General features: G+C 36.9%; 7 protein-coding genes across 13 annotated transcripts; 3 read left to right on the forward strand and 4 right to left on the reverse strand.

The window, feature by feature from the left end:
• Positions 1-1,267: 1,267 nt before the first annotated feature.
• LOC127265641 (guanine nucleotide-binding protein subunit gamma 2-like) lies at positions 1,268-2,418 on the reverse strand. Its single transcript, XM_051295540.1, has 4 exons — positions 2,129-2,418; positions 1,973-2,025; positions 1,642-1,686; positions 1,268-1,556 (listed from the first exon to the last, which is right to left on the reverse strand). Exons 1-4 carry the CDS (start codon positions 2,279-2,281, stop codon positions 1,475-1,477), a joined length of 333 nt encoding a protein of 110 aa, XP_051151497.1. The 5' UTR covers positions 2,282-2,418; the 3' UTR covers positions 1,268-1,474.
• Positions 2,419-2,499: 81 nt separating this feature from the next.
• Positions 2,500-4,818, forward strand: LOC127265638 (uncharacterized). Its single transcript, XM_051295537.1, has 5 exons — positions 2,500-3,088; positions 3,337-3,588; positions 3,852-3,920; positions 4,077-4,269; positions 4,359-4,818. Exons 1-5 carry the CDS (start codon positions 2,711-2,713, stop codon positions 4,766-4,768), a joined length of 1,302 nt encoding a protein of 433 aa, XP_051151494.1. The 5' UTR covers positions 2,500-2,710; the 3' UTR covers positions 4,769-4,818.
• An 89-nt stretch (positions 4,819-4,907) lies between these two features.
• On the reverse strand, positions 4,908-6,251 carry LOC127265640 (uncharacterized). Its single transcript, XM_051295539.1, has 3 exons — positions 5,912-6,251; positions 5,400-5,614; positions 4,908-5,310 (listed from the first exon to the last, which is right to left on the reverse strand). The coding sequence occupies exons 1-3, from the start codon at positions 5,999-6,001 to the stop codon at positions 5,037-5,039; spliced, it is 579 nt and encodes a 192-aa protein (XP_051151496.1). The 5' UTR covers positions 6,002-6,251; the 3' UTR covers positions 4,908-5,036.
• Positions 6,252-6,974: 723 nt separating this feature from the next.
• Positions 6,975-8,703, forward strand: LOC127265621 (glucan endo-1,3-beta-glucosidase 5-like). Of its 2 annotated transcripts, none has more exons than XM_051295504.1 (2): positions 6,975-7,345; positions 7,449-8,703. In XM_051295504.1, the coding sequence occupies exons 1-2, from the start codon at positions 6,975-6,977 to the stop codon at positions 8,575-8,577; spliced, it is 1,500 nt and encodes a 499-aa protein (XP_051151461.1). In that variant the 3' UTR covers positions 8,578-8,703. The 2 variants fall into 2 exon arrangements, with proteins under 2 accessions (XP_051151461.1, XP_051151462.1); XM_051295505.1 differs by having other exon boundaries at positions 7,200-7,345; positions 7,427-8,703.
• Positions 8,704-8,752: 49 nt separating this feature from the next.
• LOC127265622 (uncharacterized) lies at positions 8,753-11,441 on the reverse strand. Of its 4 annotated transcripts, none has more exons than XR_007841997.1 (8): positions 11,282-11,441; positions 10,893-11,184; positions 10,554-10,616; positions 10,318-10,357; positions 9,816-9,880; positions 9,606-9,722; positions 9,373-9,507; positions 8,753-9,205 (listed from the first exon to the last, which is right to left on the reverse strand). XR_007841997.1 is itself a non-coding variant. In XM_051295507.1 (8 exons), the coding sequence occupies exons 1-8, from the start codon at positions 11,350-11,352 to the stop codon at positions 9,196-9,198; spliced, it is 783 nt and encodes a 260-aa protein (XP_051151464.1). In that variant the 5' UTR covers positions 11,353-11,441; the 3' UTR covers positions 8,753-9,195. The 4 variants fall into 4 exon arrangements, 2 of the variants coding, with proteins under 2 accessions (XP_051151464.1, XP_051151463.1); XR_007841996.1 differs by having other exon boundaries at positions 9,369-9,507; XM_051295507.1 differs by having other exon boundaries at positions 9,373-9,497.
• Positions 11,442-14,054: 2,613 nt separating this feature from the next.
• LOC127265580 (NAC domain-containing protein 20-like) lies at positions 14,055-16,814 on the forward strand. Of its 3 annotated transcripts, none has more exons than XM_051295439.1 (4): positions 14,055-14,287; positions 14,468-14,671; positions 15,016-15,287; positions 15,988-16,814. In XM_051295439.1, exons 2-4 carry the CDS (start codon positions 14,497-14,499, stop codon positions 16,612-16,614), a joined length of 1,074 nt encoding a protein of 357 aa, XP_051151396.1. In that variant the 5' UTR covers positions 14,055-14,287; positions 14,468-14,496; the 3' UTR covers positions 16,615-16,814. The 3 variants fall into 3 exon arrangements, with proteins under 3 accessions (XP_051151396.1, XP_051151395.1, XP_051151394.1); XM_051295438.1 differs by having other exon boundaries at positions 14,473-14,671; positions 15,985-16,812; XM_051295437.1 differs by having other exon boundaries at positions 15,985-16,811.
• Positions 16,815-17,236: 422 nt separating this feature from the next.
• Positions 17,237-22,110, reverse strand: LOC127265579 (uncharacterized). The gene is made up of 14 exons (XM_051295436.1): positions 21,771-22,110; positions 20,752-20,879; positions 20,445-20,630; positions 20,182-20,250; positions 20,037-20,093; positions 19,813-19,866; positions 19,670-19,732; positions 19,526-19,588; positions 19,027-19,191; positions 18,790-18,945; positions 18,229-18,309; positions 18,068-18,129; positions 17,803-17,916; positions 17,237-17,533 (listed from the first exon to the last, which is right to left on the reverse strand). The coding sequence occupies exons 1-13, from the start codon at positions 21,943-21,945 to the stop codon at positions 17,838-17,840; spliced, it is 1,338 nt and encodes a 445-aa protein (XP_051151393.1). The 5' UTR covers positions 21,946-22,110; the 3' UTR covers positions 17,237-17,533; positions 17,803-17,837.
• Positions 22,111-23,346: the final 1,236 nt, after the last annotated feature.

Below are 23,346 nucleotides of genomic sequence, written 5' to 3' on the forward strand. Positions count from 1 at the left end.
TCATAGTAGCGATTTTTTTGTTATGAGTAGAGTGCTTTACCGACATTTGCCAAGTCATATCAGCATACTACCGCCAATTATTTAATTGTACTTTCCAAATTATTAGTGAGCACAGTAGTTGAAATTTTTGACAATTTTTAAAGATATATATTTAACAAAATATTTTATATACCAAAAATTAATGTGATAATTTTTTATTCTTTTAAAATTTACCAGGAATACATTTTTTTTAAAAAAGTATATTTAAACTCTTATATAGTTTGGGAGCCCATAAAGGATTAAATATCTTAGGGTTTATTTAGATAGGAGTTTTTTAAAATTTTTGGAAATTTAAAAATTTGAAAATAAAAAGTAAAAAATTATTATTTAATTTGATGTTTTGTACATAGAAGTGTTTTTATTTTTATTTTTTAGTTTTAATTATTTTTAATATAAAAATTTATACTGATAATACACAAATAAATTTATATTAAATTATTAAATTTTTAAATAAATAGAATATATAAGAAATGTATATTATAAAGATATATTTATATATTATAGTGTATATTTTTAATATTAATAAAAAAAAAGTGCATCAAAAAATCATTGTTGTAAGTAATAGAAATTGCATTGTCGGTTTAGGGGTTACTGAAAACTTCTGAACATATGAGAGGATTGACTCTGAAAATTTGATCAGAGATGACTCAACAGAAATTTTCACAGTTGCGCGTGGTCAGCAGGCCAGGAGACTTCCAGCCGCAGCCGGAGCCGGCGTCGGCGCCGGCTCTTGTGGTGGTCGCCAGCCTGAAATGTTCTAATTCTTCTTATTATACACCAATTGTCTCGTATCTATGGTAATTCTCTTCACATGTACTTTTAAATTACGCCAAAACTTTACAGGAACCCTAATTAGGGTTTGAGTGCTGAATCTTTGGGAGACGATAATGGAAGAAGGAGATAAGCTTCAATTGGATCGAATTCATGCCAACACGTGCAGTCCAAATCTGATAAAGCTATCCTGCTGTCTTTAACTTGTTCCATGCAATCATGCACCACTGACTGTACCGGATGTTTCTGTGTGTTTTCTTTCATCCACTTGCAAGTGAAGAGCTACACGACAGGGCAGATCCATGAAAGGCACCTCAGTTTCTTCACAGAAATTGGGAAACCAAAAAGGGGTCAAGATCATCATCATCATCATCCTCAAGAACATATCTTTAGGTACTGTGATCTTGTCTAACTCCACTGGGTAGTTACTACGCTATATTGAAAATGCACAATAACATACGTTATGAACACTAGAATTTATGACAAATGGGGTAATTTTGGCTTTCTGTATCATGTTTAGACATACAAAAAATATACAGGACATTGTCATTGATGAAGACCTTATGGAAACATTGTTACATTAGTTATTCTTGTTTTAAGTGGGCAATATGAAGATCATAGTGTTAATGAGCTTGTGAAGCAATCCCTTCCTTCTCCGATGTCTTTAGATCCATCGTCTGCGGCTCCGGGAGCTCTGAGCTCCTTGGAACCACCTATCCCAGCCAACCTCAGCAGGGCCTCTGGTCCTGCACAAATTACCATTCCTGTTTCATCTGAGCTTTTCATTTTTGAGCATATTGATTAGGGATGAGTTGGGGTTGTAAATCTTACTCAGGAAGCAGAGCGTCTGGAACAGATTCAATGCTTGAGATTAACCTAAAAGAGTGAAGATTGAATTTCATTTTATACTCTCTCTTGTTTCAATGTCTGAAACTTGCAAGATGACTACAGGCTATAGCAAAAAGTTCAAGAACAGTCCTTTTAGCAAACAAACCAAACCAGTCATTGAATGATATATTCTTGAAATCTAGATTGCTTATATTGCATTTTTTATAAATGGAAGAAAGAAGAATCTTTGGACTGATCTGCTGCTAAACCTTACAGGAGGCTCACTAGATCATCCAAAATATGGTATTTAGGTGGCAACACAAAAGGGGCTTACTCTTGGCAGACAGTAGAGACTCCAGCAACAGTGTCAAGCTCGTCCAACTCATCCTGCACAACAAACAGCAATCGCCTTAAAGTCAGCGGGCAGAGAGATGATGAAATCGTTGCTGTGGTGTTTTGCAAAATAGCAATCAGATCAAGATAAGCAGACCTGAATGATCTGGATCTGTTGATTGAGGTGAGAAATGGCAGCAGCCATTCGATGCTTGCCCATGAGGGGTGTGAGCATTGCTGCTGATGAAGACGACGGAGAAGGGGTGTGAGCGTTGCCCTGTTCCGCCGCTTGCGGCGGAGATGGCTCCATCAGCTCAGCTCAGCTCAGCTCCTGGCCGATCAAGTGACGCGGGGAGCTTGTGAAGATCAAGACAGGAATAGGAAGGAAGGAAGGAAGGAAGGTGGGCAGTTGGTAGAAAAGGAAGTTAATGGAAATGGAAATGGGAAGTGAAGTGACAGACGACATGGGAATGCGGTCAAAAGTATTGATGTGGTAAGAATGTGACATGTCGGGGAATAAGGACAATTGTGTCCACTAATCAATAGGGAAGGAGGGGATAGGGCGAATGCTAGGGGCAGAATGGTCAATTCAGAGTAAGGCCGTGGAAGAAAAATCTCAGTAAGGCCGTACGTGGGTGCTCCCGTGGGCCGTGACTCCATGGAGCCCAACGCCGGGAATTTTCAATTTTGCAATTTTTAATATTGTGATTGCAATTGATTTTTTCTTGGGCCTCATCCAATGTCGATTGCTACGGCGAAATCCCTCGCCAGAGAGCTGTTTATTCATTTCCGGTCCAGGCCGCCGGACCAAAGGAGATTCTGCCGGAAAATTTCCGTTTCCGCAGCGGCTAAGGCTGGGTACAGACCTCTTAGAAGCAGAGGGAAAGGTGGGAATGAAAGAATCGATAGGGAGAAGCAGAAAGAGAAAGCGGAATTATTGAAGAGGCGAACCAGGTCTGAGAGGGAGGTAGACGAAGAGATTTTCTTGAAGCAGTATGGAAATGACAATTCAGCTCATATCCCCGTCTTGCTCGGCGAAGTGCTCGACGTTTTTGCTTCGGTGCACCTCGAATCTTTCGTCGATTGTACTCTCGGCGCCGGCGGCCACTCCGCAGCGGTTGGTAAATTTAGGGCAATTTGATTCCTCGTTTATGTGATTTTGGATTCAATCTTTCATGTTCTGTATGCTTTCGGTGTTCACATGATTTGGAAAGGGTTTAGGTTTCGCCATTTTGCTTCGAATAGTATTAATTTGAGAAGGTTAATACTTGGGGCTACATTCTGTTGATTGATGATGCTTGTTCTTCATTGAAACTGATCAATTTTGTCTGAGGATCTCTTAAAATTTCCTTGATGCAAATGCAGATTATTCAGGCCCATCCGGAATTGGAAGTTTATGTTGGCCTTGATGTTGACCCTGTTGCTCATAAGTTCGCCGAAGCTCAAATAAACGCTGTACTGCAGAAGGATCCTTGTCAAAATACAGCAGACTTGCAAGTGCATACCCTCTTGGGGAACTTCAAAAGCATTAAGACTGTTCTTCATGGAATTGATGGAAGGCATAAAGCTTCCGGAGTAAAAGGGATTTTGATGGATTTGGGAGTATCGTCTATGCAGGTTTGCTGAAGTTTCTAGTATAAGTGCCCCTATAACTTATCAGCTGCTTTTACATTCCTTTACAATTCAAATGATTGCTTAGCAATACATATGTAAGTTTTGATCATATGCCTTATGATTGATTATGGCTTCAATACATGTTACTGGAATATCAAGGGAACTGATCAATTACTTTGTCTAAATTTGTTTTAGAATTGTGGGAAAGAGGTTGTGCTCTAAGTTTTATATTGATTGTGAGAATTTTATTCGATTGCACTTTGTAGGTAAACAGACCTGAAAGAGGATTTAGTGTGCTCTATGATGGACCTCTGGATATGAGGATGAATCCCCAGGTAATATAAACGGCGAACCTCTGGTAACTCTTAGCACCAGTTTATTATTGATCAAATTTTCTACATTCTTTGTTGAGTTTTTGTTGTAAATGAAATAGCAAGACCTTTTTTAGGGTGGAATGTTTGTAGCTAACTTGTCGGGCAGTGGAATGGCAGGCTAGTCTGAAGGCTGAAGATATTCTAAACCTATGGCCAGATGATGAAGTTGGGCGAATTTTACGGGACTACGGTGAAGAGACAAATTGGTTGTCCCTACAGAGGAAAATTGTCAAGGCTCGGTTAACAGGTGGACTGCATTCTACACAAGAACTGGTTGATCTCATTAAAGGCTCAACTTCTTGGACAAGAGGTTAAGTTTGTCAAAATTTCGAGTCTAAACTAACATGTTTGTTATCAAATGTTAAGAAATTCAGTCTGACTGGTACTTTCTATAAACAGGAGGGAGGCAAGGCTGGATCAAGACTGCAACACGGGTTTTTCAAGCTTTGCGAATAGCTGTCAACGATGAACTTAACACACTCAAGGATTCAATCCATTCATGCTTCCACTCCCTTGCTTCTGGAGGAAGGCTTGCTGTAATATCTTTCCATAGTTTGGAAGACAGAATCGTGAAGCAGACATTTCTGGACATTGTGAACTCCGGGGATGATACAAATAGCCAAGATCCAAATTCAAATAATTCTGCAAAACCCGACGCCTGTAAGGAAAAAGAAGCATGGATAAAGCAGATTGTGTGTGGCCCTAATGGAAACATCCTGACAAAGAGACCGATAACACCATCAGAATCGGAAGAGAGATTGAACGTTCGTAGCCGGAGTGCGAAACTAAGAGTAATTGAAAAGATCTAAGATAGTTTTGTTCATTTTTTAGTTATTTTGAGGGAACTTTACAGTGTTAATTAGTCTTGTTGCATGTGCTGTCCCACATAATAATTTCTTCTGAAGAATAAATTTAGACAAATATTTGATGCAATAAATTTTAGAAAAACATTACTGATGAATAGTATAAAAAATTTATAAACATATCAGGATAATTAGCCTACAACCCCTGTTAAAGTATCTGTTCAATTTAAAAACTGGAATTTAAAAGTAACATCAAAGTTAAGAAGGTATATACTCAAGCAAGATTCTTGATGGAATGTTCATCAGCATCATTTTCGCGAATATCTGATGATTCTTCTAAGAAATCAGCACGAATGTTATCGGCTAGCATCAGGGCCACCAGCCACATGAGGCAAGAATTCAACGACAAGAAAGCGCCACCACCTATAAGGCCAGTTTTGGCCGTGGGACATTCTGTTTTCATGTTACGATAAATATTGTGGACATGATGCATATGTTCGGTGAGTGTAGGCCATAACAGCATCGCCAGCGCCAATCCAGTTGTGCCCCTTAAAACAATCAACCACCGAACACATAAGACTACAAATTCAAAGGCTCGAAATATGCAAAATGTATATATATATATGTATATACTCACAAGGCAATGTTGAAGAAGACAAGAAAGGCTTTGTTCCCGAACAATGCCCCCTGTGGAATCGATTTTTTCTTGTATGGATAAAACAAAGAGCAGAAGCCAACAAGAGATGAGGCTCCAAGGAATGCAATCGACAAATATCCCAACAAGACTGTTCGATCGAATGGGTATTTACATATGACAACATCCTTCCTAGTTATCATTGTCCCAGAAGCAGGCTGCAAAATCCAGGTATATAATATATATACATTTCAACACAAACTTTGGTTTAAACATCTATTATCAAACATGCAATGTTTCTACATGATATTAGCAAGAAACGACAGCACACACTGATGCATACAGCAATTGCAAATTCATCGATCTTGGCTGTCTACCATTGATAAGAAAATAATATGAGGAATTACTTTCAGTGAAATTTATTTACTTCATGGAGCTTATTGCAATAAATACCACAAAGAAGAACTAATTGCTGTAAATAAGTACAGGAATTTGATAGATCGTAAAACCAATACCTTTTTGTTTTCCGCTATAACACCTAACATGAACGACAGTACGCCTAGGGTTCCAACGATGATAGCCATTTGTTTAACCGTCATCGCCATGGCTTCTGGAGTTCTTCACAAAATTCACGCACGAAAGGAAATTAGCAACAACCGCGGATTTTCAAAACGTGAGAATTCACCCTTCCCCAATGACGCAAACTGAAAGTGAGGATTATTCTTCTATTGGGCAACTGCAGGCTTTTGGGTGTCAATATATATATATATATACACGCATATATACATATATATATATATATATACATGGAGATTTGATTGCTGATTGGAGGTTCATCCACATCCGTGTAAATCGAGATTATAACTGAATATAACAAACTTGAATGTATGCGTATATATATTATTTTAATAATTCAAAATTTATTATCAATTTAAAAATATATTTAAACAACCCACAAATTCAATCTTATCTAAAATATAATATATATATATATATATATTTATAATTGGCAAGTTGTGTAGTGTATGTATTTGACAAAGACTTCGTCTTCTTGCTAACCTACAAAAGAGGGATCTTTTTCCTTTTTATTAAATTTCCCTTTTGTGCGTTGAATCATTGGTTTGTCTATGGGCCTATTGAATGTCATGTGTAGAAGACGACATTAGCTACTAAACTTTTCTACACCCATTTATTATTCTGCTACGAACACTATCATAGAGAATTCGGTGAAGCTCAGCTGGAACACATCATCATCTCATCTGTCTAGTCTAGAATATGATCATGGCCTGAGATTGATTGCCCACCATTAAATAATATCCTTTTATTACTATAGTATTTCTGAAATTGACTTACTTGCAGGAAGAAGAAAGCTTCAGAGGCCCTGTCCTGACATCATCATCATCATGAAATCATACACCACCTACAACTCCTTTGTGGATCTTTTTTGGTTCTCCCAATACAAGGTTTCCTTGCTTCTGTAATGAATTTGCCTTGATTTTGAGAAGTGCCCTCTTTCCACTGAGCAAAAAAGATCAAAATCTTGGAGGCTATAGGCTGCAGAGGTTGTCTGTCTTCTTGATGGATCTTTTGGGCAAGAATCATCATCATCATCATCATGGGATGACAACCACAATTCTTGGGCTGTTCTTGATCTTGGTCTTGAATATGAACTGTGACTGTGTGTATGGTATTGGGGCCAATTGGGGAACACAAGCATGGCATCCTCTTCCCCCTTCAACTGTAGTCAATATGCTGAGAGAGAATGGAATCCAGAAGGTCAAACTATTCGACGCCGAGGCGAGGGTCCTCAACTCCTTCAGTGGCTCAGGGATTCAGTTGATGGTTGGCATCCCAAATGAGTTGCTGTCCACTCTTGCTGGGAGTTCTGCTGCTGCTGACAGATGGGTTCAGCTCAATGTTTCTCAACATGTTCCATCTGTCGACATCAGGTGAGTTCTGTTGAATCAGCAGCTGATTTTGTTTGTGTGTGTATTTGTAGCATCAATCAAGGAATCTTGATTTGTCTGTAGCTTTTGTCATCTCCCTCACAAGGTATGTTGCAGTTGGGAATGAGCCCCTGTTGTCTTCCTTCAATGGAACCTATCAGAACACAACATTTCCAGCACTTGAGAATATACAGGCAGCACTCATGAGAGCAGGTCTGGGGAATCAGATCAAAGCCACAATACCTCTCAATGCAGATGTGTACCAGAGTTTGACGTCACAGCCATCCACCGGAGACTTCAAGCCAGAAATCCATGACCTAATGCTGCAGATTGTTAATTTCTTGAGCATCAACGGTGCACCATTTACTGCCAATATATACCCTTTCATCAGCCTCTTCAAAGATCCCAATTTCCCCGTGGACTATGCTTTCTTCGACGGGTACTCATCTCCCATCGAGGACAATGGGAGGACTTACACCAATGTTTTTGATGCAAACTTTGACACACTGGTTTGGGCACTGCAGAAGAATGGATATGGGAACCTGCCAATCATAGTTGGAGAAATCGGGTGGCCTACTGATGGTGATCGCAATGCGAATATAGGAAATGCACAAAGATTCAATCAAGGGTTCATGTCACATTTGAATAAGGGCACTCCCATGAGACCCGGCCCTATGGACGTGTACCTGTTCAGCCTTGTCGATGAGGATGCCAAGAGTATCCAACCGGGCAACTTCGAGCGCCACTGGGGATTGTTTTACTATGATGGCACTCCCAAGTATAATCTCAGCCTTGGTTCAAACTCAGGTGGGCTTGTACAGGCCAGGAATGTTCGGTATCTCCCAAGGCGATGGTGTGTCACACCATCCTCCATGAATTTTCAGGATCCTCAAGTGGCTCCTAGTGTCAGTTATGCGTGTGATCACGGTGATTGCACAAGTCTTGGATATGGCACATCATGTGGGAACCTGGATGCACAGGGAAACATTTCATACGCATTCAATAATTACTACCAGATAAACAATCAGCAGGAGAATGCCTGTAAGTTTCCTGATAACCTGTCAGTGATCACAACAACAGATCCATCGGTAGGAACCTGCAAATTCAACATCATGATTCAGACACAGAGTCAATTGAGTGGTGGATTCTTGTTGAAGCCTCTTGATCTCCTGCTTCAGATCCCTGTGCTTTTATTGGCCCTTGTGTGGTTGTGTGGGTGTGGATTGACATGCTAGTTTATGTTTTTTCAATGTACATACATACATCTTCTGGTCAGTGTTCTTATATGACCTTGTTCAGTTAAAGATTCAATATGGATTGAAGTACAGAAGCTTGAAAATAAATCATAGCAATCAGGAAGATGGACGAACTGATCATTGCATGATATTGCACTAATTCAAATCTAAATCCAAAGCCTAAGCCAGAATAAGTCATCTATACTTAGGATCAATAGCATCTCTTCAATGCCCAATCGTTTCATTGGTCAAATGTAGTGAAGCAAACATGTTAAAATTTAAGAAAGACTTTGCTAGCAGCACAGTAAACTGCAAATAAATTTAAGAAACTAAGGTTGTGGCTAAAATTACAGAAAACCATACATGTTAATTCACGGTTGGGAAGACCACTCTCATCATTGGTGGCTACCCTGTTATTAAGAGTCTGAGGTTCAAGAAGAAACTCTGCATTGTGATGATATACATACACATATTGCTAGAACCATTTTTAAATCTTGAGCTTGCTTCATGTGTAATCAGAACACAGTGAGAGGTGTTATTCGACCACTTTCTCCCAATGCATATATCAAGGATTTGGGGACAAGCTCGAGCCATGCTTCCAAAGGTGAACTTTTGATCTTATATCAGCCTAAAAAATCAATAAGAGAAGGAGACTTGCAGAATCAATTTAGGAAATTCGTAGTGAATCTAAAACACATCTTATCAGCAGATTTTTCAGAAAATATCATCTGTAAAGGAAAAGATCTATATGATAAGATCAGCAAAGCAATTGGCATAACAAATTAAGTTACCTGCCTGACGGGTTCTGGTACCCGAAACCTGCAACACAGCTTCACAATTTTGATGGCGCTGGCAAGGGATATACGATGTCCAACTGATATAAATATTGGCTTCAGGGCATCTTTAGTTGACAGCATTGCCTGTATCCAACTTAATAATTTCAAGCATTACATTGGGTTTTTCTTTGAATGAATAAAGTGCTGGAAAAGTAACTTATACAAACTCATAATTTGACAAGGGTTACTCACTGCTCCTAGGGTGGACCCAGAATCACCAATCAATGGGAAGATTCCACCGGATGTATTTTGATTGACTTCAAGAAGTTGTCTCACTCTAGATTGTGTAAGGCCATCTACATGGTGCAACTGACAAAATATCATCTTAGAGACGCAAAGCTAAAAACTTGAAAACTCAAGTCCAATATAATACCATGTAGACTTAGACACAAAGAAGCTTACATTCTTTCCTATCCCAATTGTGGGAATATTAGCCAGAACACCAAGATGACAAGCCAATCCAAAGCCTGCACATCCTTCCACCAATTTTCATTAACCGAGGAGCAGCGTAATCACACCAGCAGCAAGAATGAAGACCAACAGATATTGATTAGGTATATAATCCAATAGGCAGAGAAACAAAAAAGTAAAGGCACACATGCAAAACAGATTCTGGATGTGAACCATTTTGACAGCTATAATCAGATAATTTACAAGAGGAGACTGCTCCATAGAGATGGCCAGGCTGATAACAGATCACTTGGACCTCTGAAGTTGTCGACCTAGAAATTATAACTAAATAGAGAAGCAAGCAAAAGTTCCAAACATTTCCCAATATGGAGGCGAAGTGCCCTTCATCCTCAAGGAACTAGTGATAAATACAGCTGTATCCAATTTCAAGGATGAATAGAGAGAGTGCATATAGGTATATGTATAGGCTATGCATTATTGAAAAATGGCTCACCTCGAGGATGAAGCAGTCCATTGCCATCAACCATCACTACCTGCCAAGATCCATGAGTTCCGTGATCTTCAATCATAAAATGAGTATACAAACTCCAAAACCAAGATCACTAAACACTGCAGATCACACATATAACTTAGATATTATATTGCAAATTCACATTACATCTACATACCAATTAATATTTGCATTATCCCTTTCCCTTTTCCTTTCATTATGATAGGCTAATTGGTTACCTGGGGATAAAATGAGCACGCTTCCTTCTTCATTTTTTCTAAAAGTTCAAGAAGACATGGGGCCTGGAAATACAAGACATTATTGAGCTTCAGCATTTGCAACAAATCCACAATCAAATCCTTATCATATCAATTGTTCTTCAGAAAAGTTGTTCACACCAAAACGAAGCACAACCAGAAGGAAAGATGAAGATCAAAACGCACCATTTCGATCATATCAATAAACCTTGACACAGAAAATAAAATGCACCAAAATCAATGACCCTAGCTCCACAATTCGTACCTGTTCTCCATTACCAAATCAACCAATCCCTAAATTATAAAAATAAATAAATATACCTCTCTGAATGCCAGAAAGCCAGCAACATAAGGAATATCCATCCTAACAATGGCGAAATCTTCGTGTACAACTTCCATAGCAGGAAATTCTAAAACCACGAGGCTGGCACATGCAATCGACGGATCATTCTTGCAGAAACTTAAGTCAACTCCACCGATGTACTTGAGTTCTTCAACGCTACAGGAATCTTGATTCCCTTCTACAACGCCCGAGCCCTGCCCTTCCATTGCTGGTACTTTCCAGTCGAATTCATCCTCAGTGATCAGACACTCCTTCAGCGAATCCTGAACCCTGCTTTGACGATGAAATCCCTAGACCATAATTCTTGATACAACACCACTGGCAACGAACCAAAAAATTAAAAATAAAAAACGAAACTTGCACTTACTCAATCCATTCGTTCAAACGCTGGGGAGTGCAGCACATTTCTGAAGTAGATGATTCTCGTTCAAAATTCATCGGAACAAATTCAACCTTCTGAACATAACATTACAATCTCATCATCAGATTCCATTCATGATTTCTTCCAAATGATCAGATAATTTTTGTTCAACAGGTTAATTTCACTCTTCCCTCTATTGTATCCATAAATTGCACTTTAACCCTTCAGAATAATGAAAATATGAAACGTACCCATCCAGTCACGAATATTAAATTTTTAACCTCACACTTTATGTGCAACACAAAAGAATATAAGATATAGATTACATAACTACAACAGATTCAGAAGCAGCCTTGTCTGAAAAGCTTAAAGCTTTCTAACCTAACCCCTTTACATGCCCAACACAAGTTAGGTTTTTTCAACAAGAAATAGCAGCAAGAACAAAATATGTAATGAAGTCCTTCCTAAATTGCACTTTTCAATATATGGGTGTGTGTCTGTGCGTCTAAAATTGATACCACTGTCTTCCATAACTTCAGTTCACAGCTTCAATGGCAGCCAGAGTTATGAATCTCATTAAATCCAAGCCATTCAATAATCAAAGCTGTAACACTCTGATCAAGCCATTCTCTTGGTATAATGAATTAATTAATTCTGAAGTGATTCACAAGCAGCCATGGCAAGGCTGAATCAATCAGCTGCATGGACATTATCTGATATCTTCAATGGATTGTAGATACTCTTCTTGACAATGGCCTCCCAACTAAACCACCATATAATATGTGCACATGCATCTACACACACACAAACACATATGTCCAGCTGAAAGGAAAATTGCAGACTTAGTCTTCGTTAGATAACTATAAATCAATAATATTAACAAATGAATCAGAATCTGATCGATACGATACGATAAAACACGGAATTGTGACTGTCTCCCTTAAGCTGTGTTCATGAAGCTAGCCAGATGATGATATTATTATCATTATCATTAGTTTGGATGGGATATTATTTTAGCCAAGCCAACAAGAAAGATTATGTTTAATCCTTCGGGACAACTGTATGATTTTAAACAAATATATATTATCTGAGGGAAGATTTCTTCGGGGATTGAACTTACGTTGACAGCAACAGAACAATGATCGATAAGCTATATTTGCTCCTCAAATTAAAGAAAGTGTTCAATTTTATTTGGGATAATTACTTTTCAAAGATAGTCTCTGTGTTCACATTATACATATTTAACTACTATAACGATGATATATATATATATACAGACATATATGTGGATATTATTTGATCTCTGATTAAACTACAATGAAGTGTATGACAAGAAGGCTGCAAGCAGCTCCACTAATCATGTTTTCAGAACAAAACAAATAAATAAATAAATAAAAACAGAAATATGTATCTTTTGAACTTTTAACATAACAAAGCAGATATCAAAATTGAGATTGGAGATTGCCCTTATTAGATAACTTTAACTGGTTTTAATGGTATGAACTGTGCTTTCCAGGCAGTCCTCATTCAAGGTATGGGAATTTAAATTGTGATGTTTGCTGTAATAACCTTTCTGGTGCATTTTTAACAAAGCTTGACATGGTTTCTGATCTTTCATCTATGCAAGTTGGGGAACGTGGAATCATTGATATGGGATATATATCATCAAGATTTTTAAAAAAATTGCCAGAAATTTTGAAGTGTATGACAAGCTAAGGAGGAAGATAGAGATGGATAGCTACTCTTTCAGTGTACTATTCTCAAAAGCTTGACATGGTGTCTGAATTTTCATCTATGCTCATTGTTGCACGATTATAACGGCTCCACTTTCTCATAATATATCGCAAGAATACAAATTGCTCCAGCAAATGTATTGGGATCTCACTGACAATGTCAAAATGACACGAAAAGTGGATAGAAAAAGAATTAGTTATTTAACTTCCTGCGAGAAAAAACACAACAGTTCTTCAGTTTATGTCTTTTTGTGATCTGAATTCTTGTGTTTAGTCTTCTGCACATTTTCTAAAGAGGGATTCTTTGATCATCTAAGATATGTGAAAATATATGAAAGTCTCAGTTTTTCTCAGAATCAGAATACAAATGAAGCTGAAATAATGGCTGCAGGACACACAATTAAATTACTACAAAACCAAACAAATCATGTAATCGTGTGTGTGTATTTCAAAATAAAAATAAAATCACGTTGACAGGTTAGGTGAATGATATGTCTGAGTTTGGACTTGATCAGAAACACACCTCATGTTTCAATCTTAATTAGGTAAAATAATTAAATTAAAACTATCATGCGTGCAACTTGAACATGACAGTGTCTGAAATATATATATATATATATATAATTAATGACTTTGTTTAAACATCGAAACAGTCATAAAAAAACATTAGAGTAATATTGACACAACTGAGAGAGAAAGAGCATTGCCTGGCTAGGTTTACAATGTCAAGTGAGGTCACAAGATTCAAGATTTACCGAAACCTTCTAGAAATATTAAAGAATTATACTAATTGCACTAATTAATTATTTTTACAGTTGTAGCAAAGGAATAATAGATTTCATCATCTTTCAAATTGGTCACATTAGGGGACAATTATTAAAGACTTTTCAATATATATATAGTAGTGTCATGTATCTTGTATCTTAAGACCCATAGTAGGTAAGAGCTGAGGAGATTAAAAAAATAATTAAATAAATAAATAAACGTGTATATAAATAATCACATCCCTCATGCCCTATCTTCTCATTTATATATATATATTCCAAGAAAATTTTTATTGCCAAGAGCAAGACAAATACAATATCCTTGGCAAAAAAATCTTTCTGCAAAATATTTTTTCTGGTTACCCTTCTTTTTTACAATGAATCCATCCACTTTGCTAGATCTTTCTACTTTTAAGGTTTTCAATTCTTGATCATTCCAGTAAAACAAGTTTTCTCAGCTATTTTCTTGTAGGAGAATTAATCCAGCTACTGCAAACCCTAGCTAGGTGAAGAAAGTAAGACACTAACTTGATGTATTTGTCTTTTCTTTTCCCATTCTTGCATGCAAACCTTGTAAGAAAAGAACCATGGACAGGGTTCCCCCCCCCCCCCCCTTTTTATCCTTGGTTTCTTCAAAAAATTTCTTCTAGTTGCTTGTACAGTTGAGATAGCTAACTAGGGTTTTATTGGTCTAGAAAAGAAGGCCAAAGTAGAACAAGAAACCATGGAAGGGGGTGGAGAAGTAAAGGAAGAGAAACTCCCACCGGGATTCCGATTTCACCCCACAGATGAAGAACTCATCACATGTTATCTGATTACCAAGATTTCAGATCCAGGTTTCACAGGAAGAGCTATTGGAGACGTTGATCTCAATAAGTGTGAGCCATGGGATCTTCCAGGTATATATGTGCATTAGTTACTTCAAGAATCCAACTTCATTAATTGCATTTATATTTATATATATATTATATACACAAGAAAGGGATACTCTTTGCTCCAAAAATAATGCCTCAAAAGAACACAAATGGAGGCAAAATTTTAGGGTTTTGAGTATCAAAAGAGTAGATGTTGACAGAACTAAAAACCCTAAATCTCTCAACCAATTTTAGGGTTTCTGAGGAAACTCAGATGACCTCTATTGCTAATTCATGTGAAAACAAGATAATTTCCAAATTCCAATTATTAATCACACACATGCTTTGATTTTCTAGCAATATTTGTTGATGCATATGTACCCATTTAGCAAAAGCAAAAATGGGAGAGAAAGAATGGTACTTCTTCAGCCTCAGGGACCGGAAATACCCGACTGGAGTGAGGACAAACCGTGCGACGAACACCGGATACTGGAAGACCACCGGAAAAGACAAGGAGATATACAATACCAACACATCTGAGCTGGTGGGAATGAAGAAAACCCTAGTTTTCTACAGGGGGAGAGCTCCCAGAGGAGAGAAAACCAATTGGGTCATGCATGAGTATCGCATTCACTCTAAATCTGCCTATAGAACTGCCAAGGTACATATACATATACATATATGTATATATATATATATATCTTGTTTACACGCACGCATATTGATCATTCAGGTATGCACACAATGTCGATCTTCTTAAGTATGTCCTTTGTTGTTTCTTAAATTCTGGCATTTTTTATTCAGTGAACATAGATCGGGTAAAATGTTGAAATATGAACATTTCAAATCAAGTGGGAGTGGAAAACCTAATTATTGGCTAATGTTATTTAATAGGGTTTTCTCTCTGAGATCGCCCTGTTCAATGGTTTACGGTTAATTTATATTACAGAACTCAAATCTACTATGATTTTGGAGTATATATATATGTATGTGTGTACATATATACATAAAAGCGTGTACAGTGAATCTGGCAATCTACTTTAATAAGAAACCAGATTGTTCTCAACCAATATTGAGACCAATTATTTCCAAGAAAGCATTTTTGCATTACTTCTGAAGTGAATCTCCAGCTTTCTTGCTAGAATTATTAAAGACCACTAATGTTATCTTATAAAATTGGTACAAAATTTTATATATTAGCAAAATGTTAGGGGCGGAGGCTGTATAATATTATGATAATTTACTATTTATAGCTTTTATAATTCATCATCATCATCAAGATTATTATTATTATTATTATTATTAAGGATGGACTGATCCTACTTATGATATGATTGTACTAAATTTAAATGATGCAGCAGGATGAATGGGTAGTGTGTCGAATCTTCCAGAAGAGTGCTGCAGGGAAGAAATACCCTTCAAACCACTCATCTAGGGGAGCAATCAATCCCTACACTTACAATCTTGAAATGGCCACAAACCCTAATAATTCAATCCCAATCCCAATCCCAATTCCAATCCCACCACAGATGCAGCAGCAGCTTCAACCTGATCACACCTTCCAAATCCCTGGAAGACCCTACATGACTCCTGCTGAATTTCAAGAATTCAACAAGGTTTTCCGGGCTGCCGGTACAGCCGCCATGCTCAATTTGCCAATCCCACAGCAAGCCAACTATGGCCCCGCCATGGCGGCCGGATTGGGACCGGGAGCTGGTTGTTTCACTATATCTGGCCTGAACTTGAACCTCGGTGGCAGCGCCGCACACAGTCAGCAGGTCATGAGACCAGTAGTGCCACCGGGACCAGGTATGAGCCAACAAGACATGGCTGCTGCTGCAACTATGGTGAATGATGGTGCTGCAATGGTTGGAGAGCATCATCAGAGTGGGAGCTATGGTGGGGAGATGAGCAATGGCAGCAGCATGAATAACAGATTTATGGGCATAGATCAATGTGGTGATTTGGATAACTACTGGCCTTACTGATTGATCCCAATGCAAGAGACATCTGTAAGGACTAGAGGACAAGAAATTTAACTAGTTTGATTATATTAATTAATTAAGAAATGTCTTGTTTTTCTTACCTTTATCTAAATGGTGTAAGAGACCACGTCTTATATAGTCTGTTTGTTGTTGAATCCAACTTTGTCTGCAAGAACAGTAATCTCGAATAAAACAATACACGTACATTGAGGATGGTGCACGACACACCCCGTCAAACTCGCAGAATGCTGAGTTGGGCGTATTTTAGGGCATGTTTCTTTTGATAAATTTGAAGAAAATTTAGTTTTAATTTGATATTGAAATAATATGTGATAAAATATTTTGTGAGAAAAAAAAAAAAATTCACATAATCTAAATAATAAAAATGGTTTGATGGTAAAAGAAACAAACCCTTGATATGTTGCTATGTTTTTATGTGATAATAAAGCTGATCAACATGAAATCATGGGCCTAACAGAAGCGATATATTTTTGTTGCTTTTCTCATTGATACTCGCTGATCTGCAGAAGAACCTACTAAATAGGAGAACCATCATGCAACAAAAATGCAAAGCACAACAATAGAATTCAATAAATCAAGTTTAACAACTGAAGTAAAATTCATAAAAAAATAAAATAAAATAAAACTATATGTCCGGTTTCATCCATAACTGAATCAACTTAGAGTTTGAATCGTGGGCTTGTAAGGTTCAGGCTGTAAAACAGAGTTGATGATACAAAAGATTACACAGACAACATAGAATACTTTCACTAGAACATCCTGAAAAATTACAACTATCTATCCCCCATTCTACGTTCTATATATGATATAGAAGTGCAAAGAAACATAGGGATGGATACTGTACTTTAACTAGCAAAAACTCCAAAAGCTCCGAGCACACAGGAATCGAAACAACAGTAACCTGTGAAGAGCGACAAATAAGAATGGAAATATTGAGTCAGATAAATCAATATGTAACAGTTTCAAATATGCAGATTATCGGGGTGGACAATTCCAGCCACCTCTGAATAGCTAAGGGGAGCCATTTCGGCAGCACTCCAAAACCGTACAATTAAACATGGTGCCGCCAGTGCATGCATTGATTTGTAATTGATGTGCACATTTGTTGTACATGGGGACATGCACATGTTCTTGTCATCAAATGCATCTACCAAAGGTTTTAAACCGCACCTTGTCCCAAAATGAGGGTGGAACTTTTGTCGGATTTACTTGTCTGGATGTACCCTCTTTTTCCGGCGAGAATGGGTTGCATTGCCACTTCGACTGGGCTTTTTGGCTTTCTTACTACATTACACACAAAAAAAGCTTTACCTGAAGGTCTCTATTTAATATAATAAGAATCAATACATACGCACCAAAACTAAATAAATTTAAATATACTGACACCCTAAAATATATAAAAAAAATTAAGCCGACCAGATTACAGATTACTAACCCAAAAGCGGCTGAACACATTTTCAACAGGAAAATGATAGGCAAAGCCAGTATGGCAGAGGCCTACAACACAAAGATCAGTTAAGGTGTAAAACAGCAGTTAATTTTCCATTTCCTTATGAAATTTTAGAGGCACACCAAGAGAACATTACAAGAACTTACTGAAAACCAAACCAGCTCTTTTGTGGCAAGAGGCTTTGTAAGCTCATGACTCTTCAGTTTCTCATGAACTTTGTCTTGAACCTTCAGAAATAAGAGAGTAGTAATCTATAATCAACTCGATCAATATGGTTTAATACAAATATTCAAGTCATTCTACAACCCCTTGATGTATTCATTTGATATTTTATCATTGCTGCTTAATGATTAAGAACATTTCAATCCCGTCTTTCTATGGTATATTTATCTTTAGTTCTTTACAGGTATAATTTTAAAGTATTGTAATGTATTTTGTAAAATGAGCAGTCTAGAGACTACCCATTTTAAAGTGTCTTGCATGAGCTTTATAACAATATCTGACCACAGTAAACAATATCATTGTTTGTGTATCCAGTGCTCCGTATCTACCCCCTTGGCACACCTATGACACATCTAGCACTCTCTAGCACATCTAGCTACCTATCATTGTTTGTACCTCATAATGACTGGTTCAACTGAGTTCTCACTTCTCATTGAATTTCACTTATCAGATAAACATGCACTAAAAAAATATAACTAGCATACCTGGTTATGATATACTGTTGCCGACTCGAGAAATTTTCCAGAAACATGGACCACCTGCTGGGTGTAGGGCTTCAAGGTAGTGCGTATTTTATCAACATGGGGTCTTGCAGCAGCAGCAACCTGGTCTATATATGGCCTGCTTTGTTTCCTCAATTCCTTGAAGGTTCAAGGTCCAATTTTAGCTTGTACACAAGATGAAAGTGTTGAAGAAATAGGATTGACTGTCACAACTCTCACCTGAATATATGGATCAGCTACTTTGCGCACTTTAATGATGTGTGGTTTTATAGCATCCTTGGACACTTCATAAAACTCAACAGTTTTCGTAGTCAGTGTTTGCACATGAGGTTCAACATTTGTGGCTATCACTACCCACTGTTCCTTAATGGCAGGTACCCATTTCTTCAAACATGGCATTAATTAACATAGCACAAATTAGAGGAGGCATGATAGGCAAAGGACAAGTGATGAAGTGAACACAAATTTTGTAATACAGGCACATCAATGCCATAATATATCAAATATGCAAGCCTCATACTTCGTTTCCAAATCAATTTAGTCCTACAACAAACTAACCAAAGGCCACCCAAAAACAAAACACAGAAGTGAAGGCTGAATTAACAACAGAACGAAAAGTAGACCAATCAGACAGTACATTATAAGCCTGCTCAGGTAATCAAAGAAACCAAGTATCATGAATCACAATAATCAGTTTTGCTATGCATGGCTCACTTACAGTTTTAACTGTTTCCATATGCGGTGCAGCCCACTCTTCCGCTTGGGCCTTCTTTTCAATAGCCTAATACATAAAAAAGTACTTACTCATCTGCAAACACATAAATAATATCCAAAAAGATTCAGCAGTGAATTAAACACTTGCCTTATGTTTCAATGTTTCCAGAGCAGGTTTTCCATGAGCTTGCCAATTTTCATCTAACAGTGACTAGAAATACAAAAAGGCATCAGTATATAACTAACAGAAGTAAGACACAGAAGCTTACATGAGATAAAATGTAGATATACCCGATATTTATTATAATGTACAGCCAGCCAAGGTGGAAGCCAAGCACCATGAACCTGATCAAACAATATCACAAAATGAGAATCTAGACATTCTAAATTACGGAAGTAACTTCTATGTTAAGCAGAAATATATATAGAGAGAAAAAGAGAGAGAGAGAATCAACAAGATAGCAATGGACTGTAGAAAGCATAAAAATACAGTACGGTATCGTATGACATTATACCTCTGTCAACTCTTTAACTTTGGATGTTGCTTCCAACTTTGCTTTCATCATTTCTTCCTGGCAGAATCACATTAAGAAAGATTGGACAAGCTTTCAAGTCAAAGAAAACATGAACTCAACAAGTGTCTGAATTGTTATAACATACCTCAGCAATGTGAAGAGCTCGTTCAGTTTTTCGCAACTTAGCTTTTTGGTCATCAATAATCTTTTGAAGCTGGACCAGGAAAAGAGCAAACAATAAAAACTAGTGAATAAAAAATTATAATCTTCACTGGAAATATTACCAGCGAAGCAAAAGGAATCACTGCAGAGATTCATCAATGGTAGAAATCCTTTGTGAGTTTTCACACTGTGACAATTAGATATTAGATGAAACAACAGGAAACTTCACATGGATGAGTGACTTACACTCTCGAGTTTAGAATCCACATCTGATGACTTCTTTTCAGCTTCAGCCACCCGAACTTCCAATTGTTCTTTTTCCTTGTATTTAAGGTTAGCTTCTTCTCTAAGTTTTTCCACTAGCAGTTCCAATTCACTAGCTCTTGCATGTGCCTTCCCTACTTGTTCAGCAGCATCCTTTTTGCCTTTTTTCTACAGAATATACAGTTGAAATTTCTTTAGTAAATTCCAAGGGACTTATCATTTTGTATACTGGAAATACATCATACATTAATAAAAGAAATATATACTTTCAAGAGCCTAAAATACTCACTTGTAGTGCTGCAATTTCACTCTCCAAAGATGCAATGTTTTCTAATCTTTCTGCAATTATCTTCTCCTTAGCAACAATAACCTCATCTTTACCTTTTGCTTCTTTGGTTTTCTGATCAACAAGGGATTCTTGAAAAACCAAAAATGTATGAGATCTAGAGAAGCCCATTGAAGTGAAAGAAAGAAACTAAAACATTCTCCAGAGTAACATTGAGCAGACATTTCAAGTAAAAACATTTGCACATTTTGCACAAGATCTGCAGAAGCAGAATCCAAATTTAATAAATTACATTCAAATAATTTCAAACTTGAGATGAGAATGGATAATCATTAATTATCAGTCCATTAAGACACAAAGAAAGAAGGAGATGCTTCTAGTAATTTCGCAAAAACTCTGCAGGAGAGTAATGCAGGAAAGACACAAAGTGATTATTCGGAAAGTGTCCTTTGCAACCTAATGTCAATAATTCTTCTTCAAAACCATTAGTTTCTATAACTTCATTCTTCACCTCACAACAAACATATTCTCCCAATGCAGCTTCATAGCAAATATTCCCAATGTTCAATGGTGACCGCACCAAGTTCAAACTATTTTCACTTTTCAGTATGTTTCCACGCACGCTAAATTCCTCCTCGTTTTAGAAATAGGAAAGGGAGACACGAATGTAACATATTGTAAAGAAAAAAATTCCATTCCTAGTACATTACATTCAAAATCAACTTAATCGACCAAGAAGCCAGAAGATGCAGATCGCAATTTCAGATCCCTACCCTCTCACATTAGCCTGGGCTCTGCTCCTGAAGTTAGCAAATCAATTTCCCTTTTTTCGATACATTTCCAGGCGTGAATAACTTGTAGATCTAATTTACTTCTTAGCACAATATGCTCTTTCTCCGCCATAGAACAAATAAAAAAAATCAACAGAAAAGCAATTTCGGCAAAAACTAGGAACTTCCAAAGTAATTTTCATCCAATTTGTTCAATCCTGAAACAAATAATAGAACTTTGACCCAACTAACCAAGAGCAACGATCTTGGAATTGAGCTTCTCTATCACAGACCCATCGAGATCCCCCGATCTTGAAACCTTGACTTCACCATCGTCATCCGAGATTGAGGCATCAGCCTCGACTCTGATGTTGGTAAGAGTTAGCGAAAGAAACACCACGAACACAAGGAGCTTCCACGCCGCCATAAAGCCACTATCGGAGGCTCCGGCGCAGCAATCTACTGGTTTCCGATGTCAATTCTCCCCAAGATAATTACCTCCGCAGTGAATCGTGCACAGTTCCGAAGCCCACGTTACGCACGAGAGGTGTCGAACATAGGTTTATAGATATCCTCCCCTGCGCAATTCACTGCGTCCAAAAAAATACGGTAATACCCTCGCGTGACGAATTCGATGAATGGCACATCGGTCATTTCACTCATGGTGAAAACGAAGAGTTGAGTATTCCAACGTGCCGAGATAAAGATCCAATTATATTTAATTAATATTTTAATGGCTGGAGCTTGCTTGACATTCGCATCCTTATGCCCTCGAATCCGACGGTGCAGATCGTACCAACCAAAATCCCAATCCATCCAGCGGTTGTAAGAAACGTACGACAATGGAAGCGCTAGGTACAATACTCTTTTAATTTCCCATGTAGCGGGATCAATAGCGACGGTATACCTAATTAATAAACAGCGACTTAAAAGCCCGAAAATAATTATTGGACAAAACGGGTGACGGGTGACCGGTGACCGGTGATAGGTGACCGCCTATAGCAACTTTTCAATTAAAAATAAAAATTCTTTTTTTATTTTTTTATTTTAATTTTGTTTAATCTTCTGGTAGTCCTATATTCAACATTGAAAATTCCATTCAAAATACGACTTTGAAAGTTCGTAAAGTATAAATTTATAACGCAGCCTTTTTATAAAATAAATAAATAAATACAGTGATTACAAATATAATTATATTATTTTTTTATTGATATTATTTATTAAATGCTATAATATTTTGAAAAAGAGTATTAGATGATACAATCGTGTTTTTAAAAACTATAAAAGATTTAATAATATAAAGCAGTGAACAAAATAATAATAATAATAATAATAATAATAATAATAATACCAACAACAGTGAGATGGTTTCATGGTGATGAGAATTGTAAGATAGTATTGGTATAGATTTTGAGTAATAATGATTAAATATTAATTGCAGATTTGCAGTTGTGAAAAAAGATATAAGCAAAAGGCTGTATTTGGTTTAAATCCTTTCTACTACCAAATATATATTTATTTAGGTTGGATATTGATTTTAATGAATATAGTATTCTTTTGTTTTAAAATAAGATTATAAATTAATATAATAAAAGACTAAAATACCTATATATATAGTACAAATTAATAGAAATAACAAGGACAAAATTATTTAGTTTTTTCTTTTTTGTTACCAAATATTACATAGGTGTTCAATCTTTTAATATTATAAAAATATTTTAAGACTAGGGTGTTTGGTTGTAAATTTTTTCATGTATTTTTATTATTCTAAAATTTTTTATCTAATTAAGATACAAACAAAGTTTTGTTTGAAATGAAATTTTTAAGG

Source organism: Andrographis paniculata, unplaced genomic scaffold, assembly GCF_009805555.1.
Source record: "Andrographis paniculata isolate CXL003 unplaced genomic scaffold, ASM980555v1 Contig73END, whole genome shotgun sequence".
NCBI lineage: Eukaryota > Viridiplantae > Streptophyta > Magnoliopsida > Lamiales > Acanthaceae > Andrographis > Andrographis paniculata.

Coding starts and splice junctions, on each gene's coding strand:
- LOC127265622 (XM_051295506.1), bottom strand. CDS start 11,352: ATGAATTTTGAACGAGAATCATCTACTTCAGAAATGTGCTGCACTCCC. Junction 11,185..11,281: donor CGTTTGAACGAATGGATTGA/GTAAGTGCAAGT, acceptor TCGTCAAAGCAG/GGTTCAGGATTCGCTGAAGG. Junction 9,723..9,815: donor CAATTGGGATAGGAAAGAAT/GTAAGCTTCTTT, acceptor ATATTTTGTCAG/TTGCACCATGTAGATGGCCT.
- LOC127265638 (XM_051295537.1), top strand. CDS start 2,711: ATGTCGATTGCTACGGCGAAATCCCTCGCCAGAGAGCTGTTTATTCAT. Junction 3,089..3,336: donor CCGGCGGCCACTCCGCAGCG/GTTGGTAAATTT, acceptor ATGCAAATGCAG/ATTATTCAGGCCCATCCGGA. Junction 4,270..4,358: donor CTCAACTTCTTGGACAAGAG/GTTAAGTTTGTC, acceptor TTCTATAAACAG/GAGGGAGGCAAGGCTGGATC.
- LOC127265580 (XM_051295438.1), top strand. CDS start 14,497: ATGGAAGGGGGTGGAGAAGTAAAGGAAGAGAAACTCCCACCGGGATTC. Junction 14,672..15,015: donor TGAGCCATGGGATCTTCCAG/GTATATATGTGC, acceptor GTACCCATTTAG/CAAAAGCAAAAATGGGAGAG. Junction 15,288..15,984: donor CTGCCTATAGAACTGCCAAG/GTACATATACAT, acceptor TAAATGATGCAG/CAGGATGAATGGGTAGTGTG.
- LOC127265640 (XM_051295539.1), bottom strand. CDS start 6,001: ATGGCGATGACGGTTAAACAAATGGCTATCATCGTTGGAACCCTAGGC. Junction 5,615..5,911: donor TTATAGCGGAAAACAAAAAG/GTATTGGTTTTA, acceptor TGGATTTTGCAG/CCTGCTTCTGGGACAATGAT. Junction 5,311..5,399: donor GTCTTCTTCAACATTGCCTT/GTGAGTATATAC, acceptor GATTGTTTTAAG/GGGCACAACTGGATTGGCGC.
- LOC127265621 (XM_051295504.1), top strand. CDS start 6,975: ATGGATCTTTTGGGCAAGAATCATCATCATCATCATCATGGGATGACA. Junction 7,346..7,448: donor GTTCCATCTGTCGACATCAG/GTGAGTTCTGTT, acceptor CTCCCTCACAAG/GTATGTTGCAGTTGGGAATG.
- LOC127265579 (XM_051295436.1), bottom strand. CDS start 21,945: ATGGCGGCGTGGAAGCTCCTTGTGTTCGTGGTGTTTCTTTCGCTAACT. Junction 19,733..19,812: donor TACATTATAATAAATATCGG/GTATATCTACAT, acceptor TTGTATTTCTAG/TCACTGTTAGATGAAAATTG. Junction 19,589..19,669: donor TGGAAACATTGAAACATAAG/GCAAGTGTTTAA, acceptor TTTATGTATTAG/GCTATTGAAAAGAAGGCCCA.
- LOC127265641 (XM_051295540.1), bottom strand. CDS start 2,281: ATGGAGCCATCTCCGCCGCAAGCGGCGGAACAGGGCAACGCTCACACC. Junction 2,026..2,128: donor AACAGATCCAGATCATTCAG/GTCTGCTTATCT, acceptor TTTGTTGTGCAG/GATGAGTTGGACGAGCTTGA. Junction 1,687..1,972: donor GTCTCTACTGTCTGCCAAGA/GTAAGCCCCTTT, acceptor TCACTCTTTTAG/GTTAATCTCAAGCATTGAAT.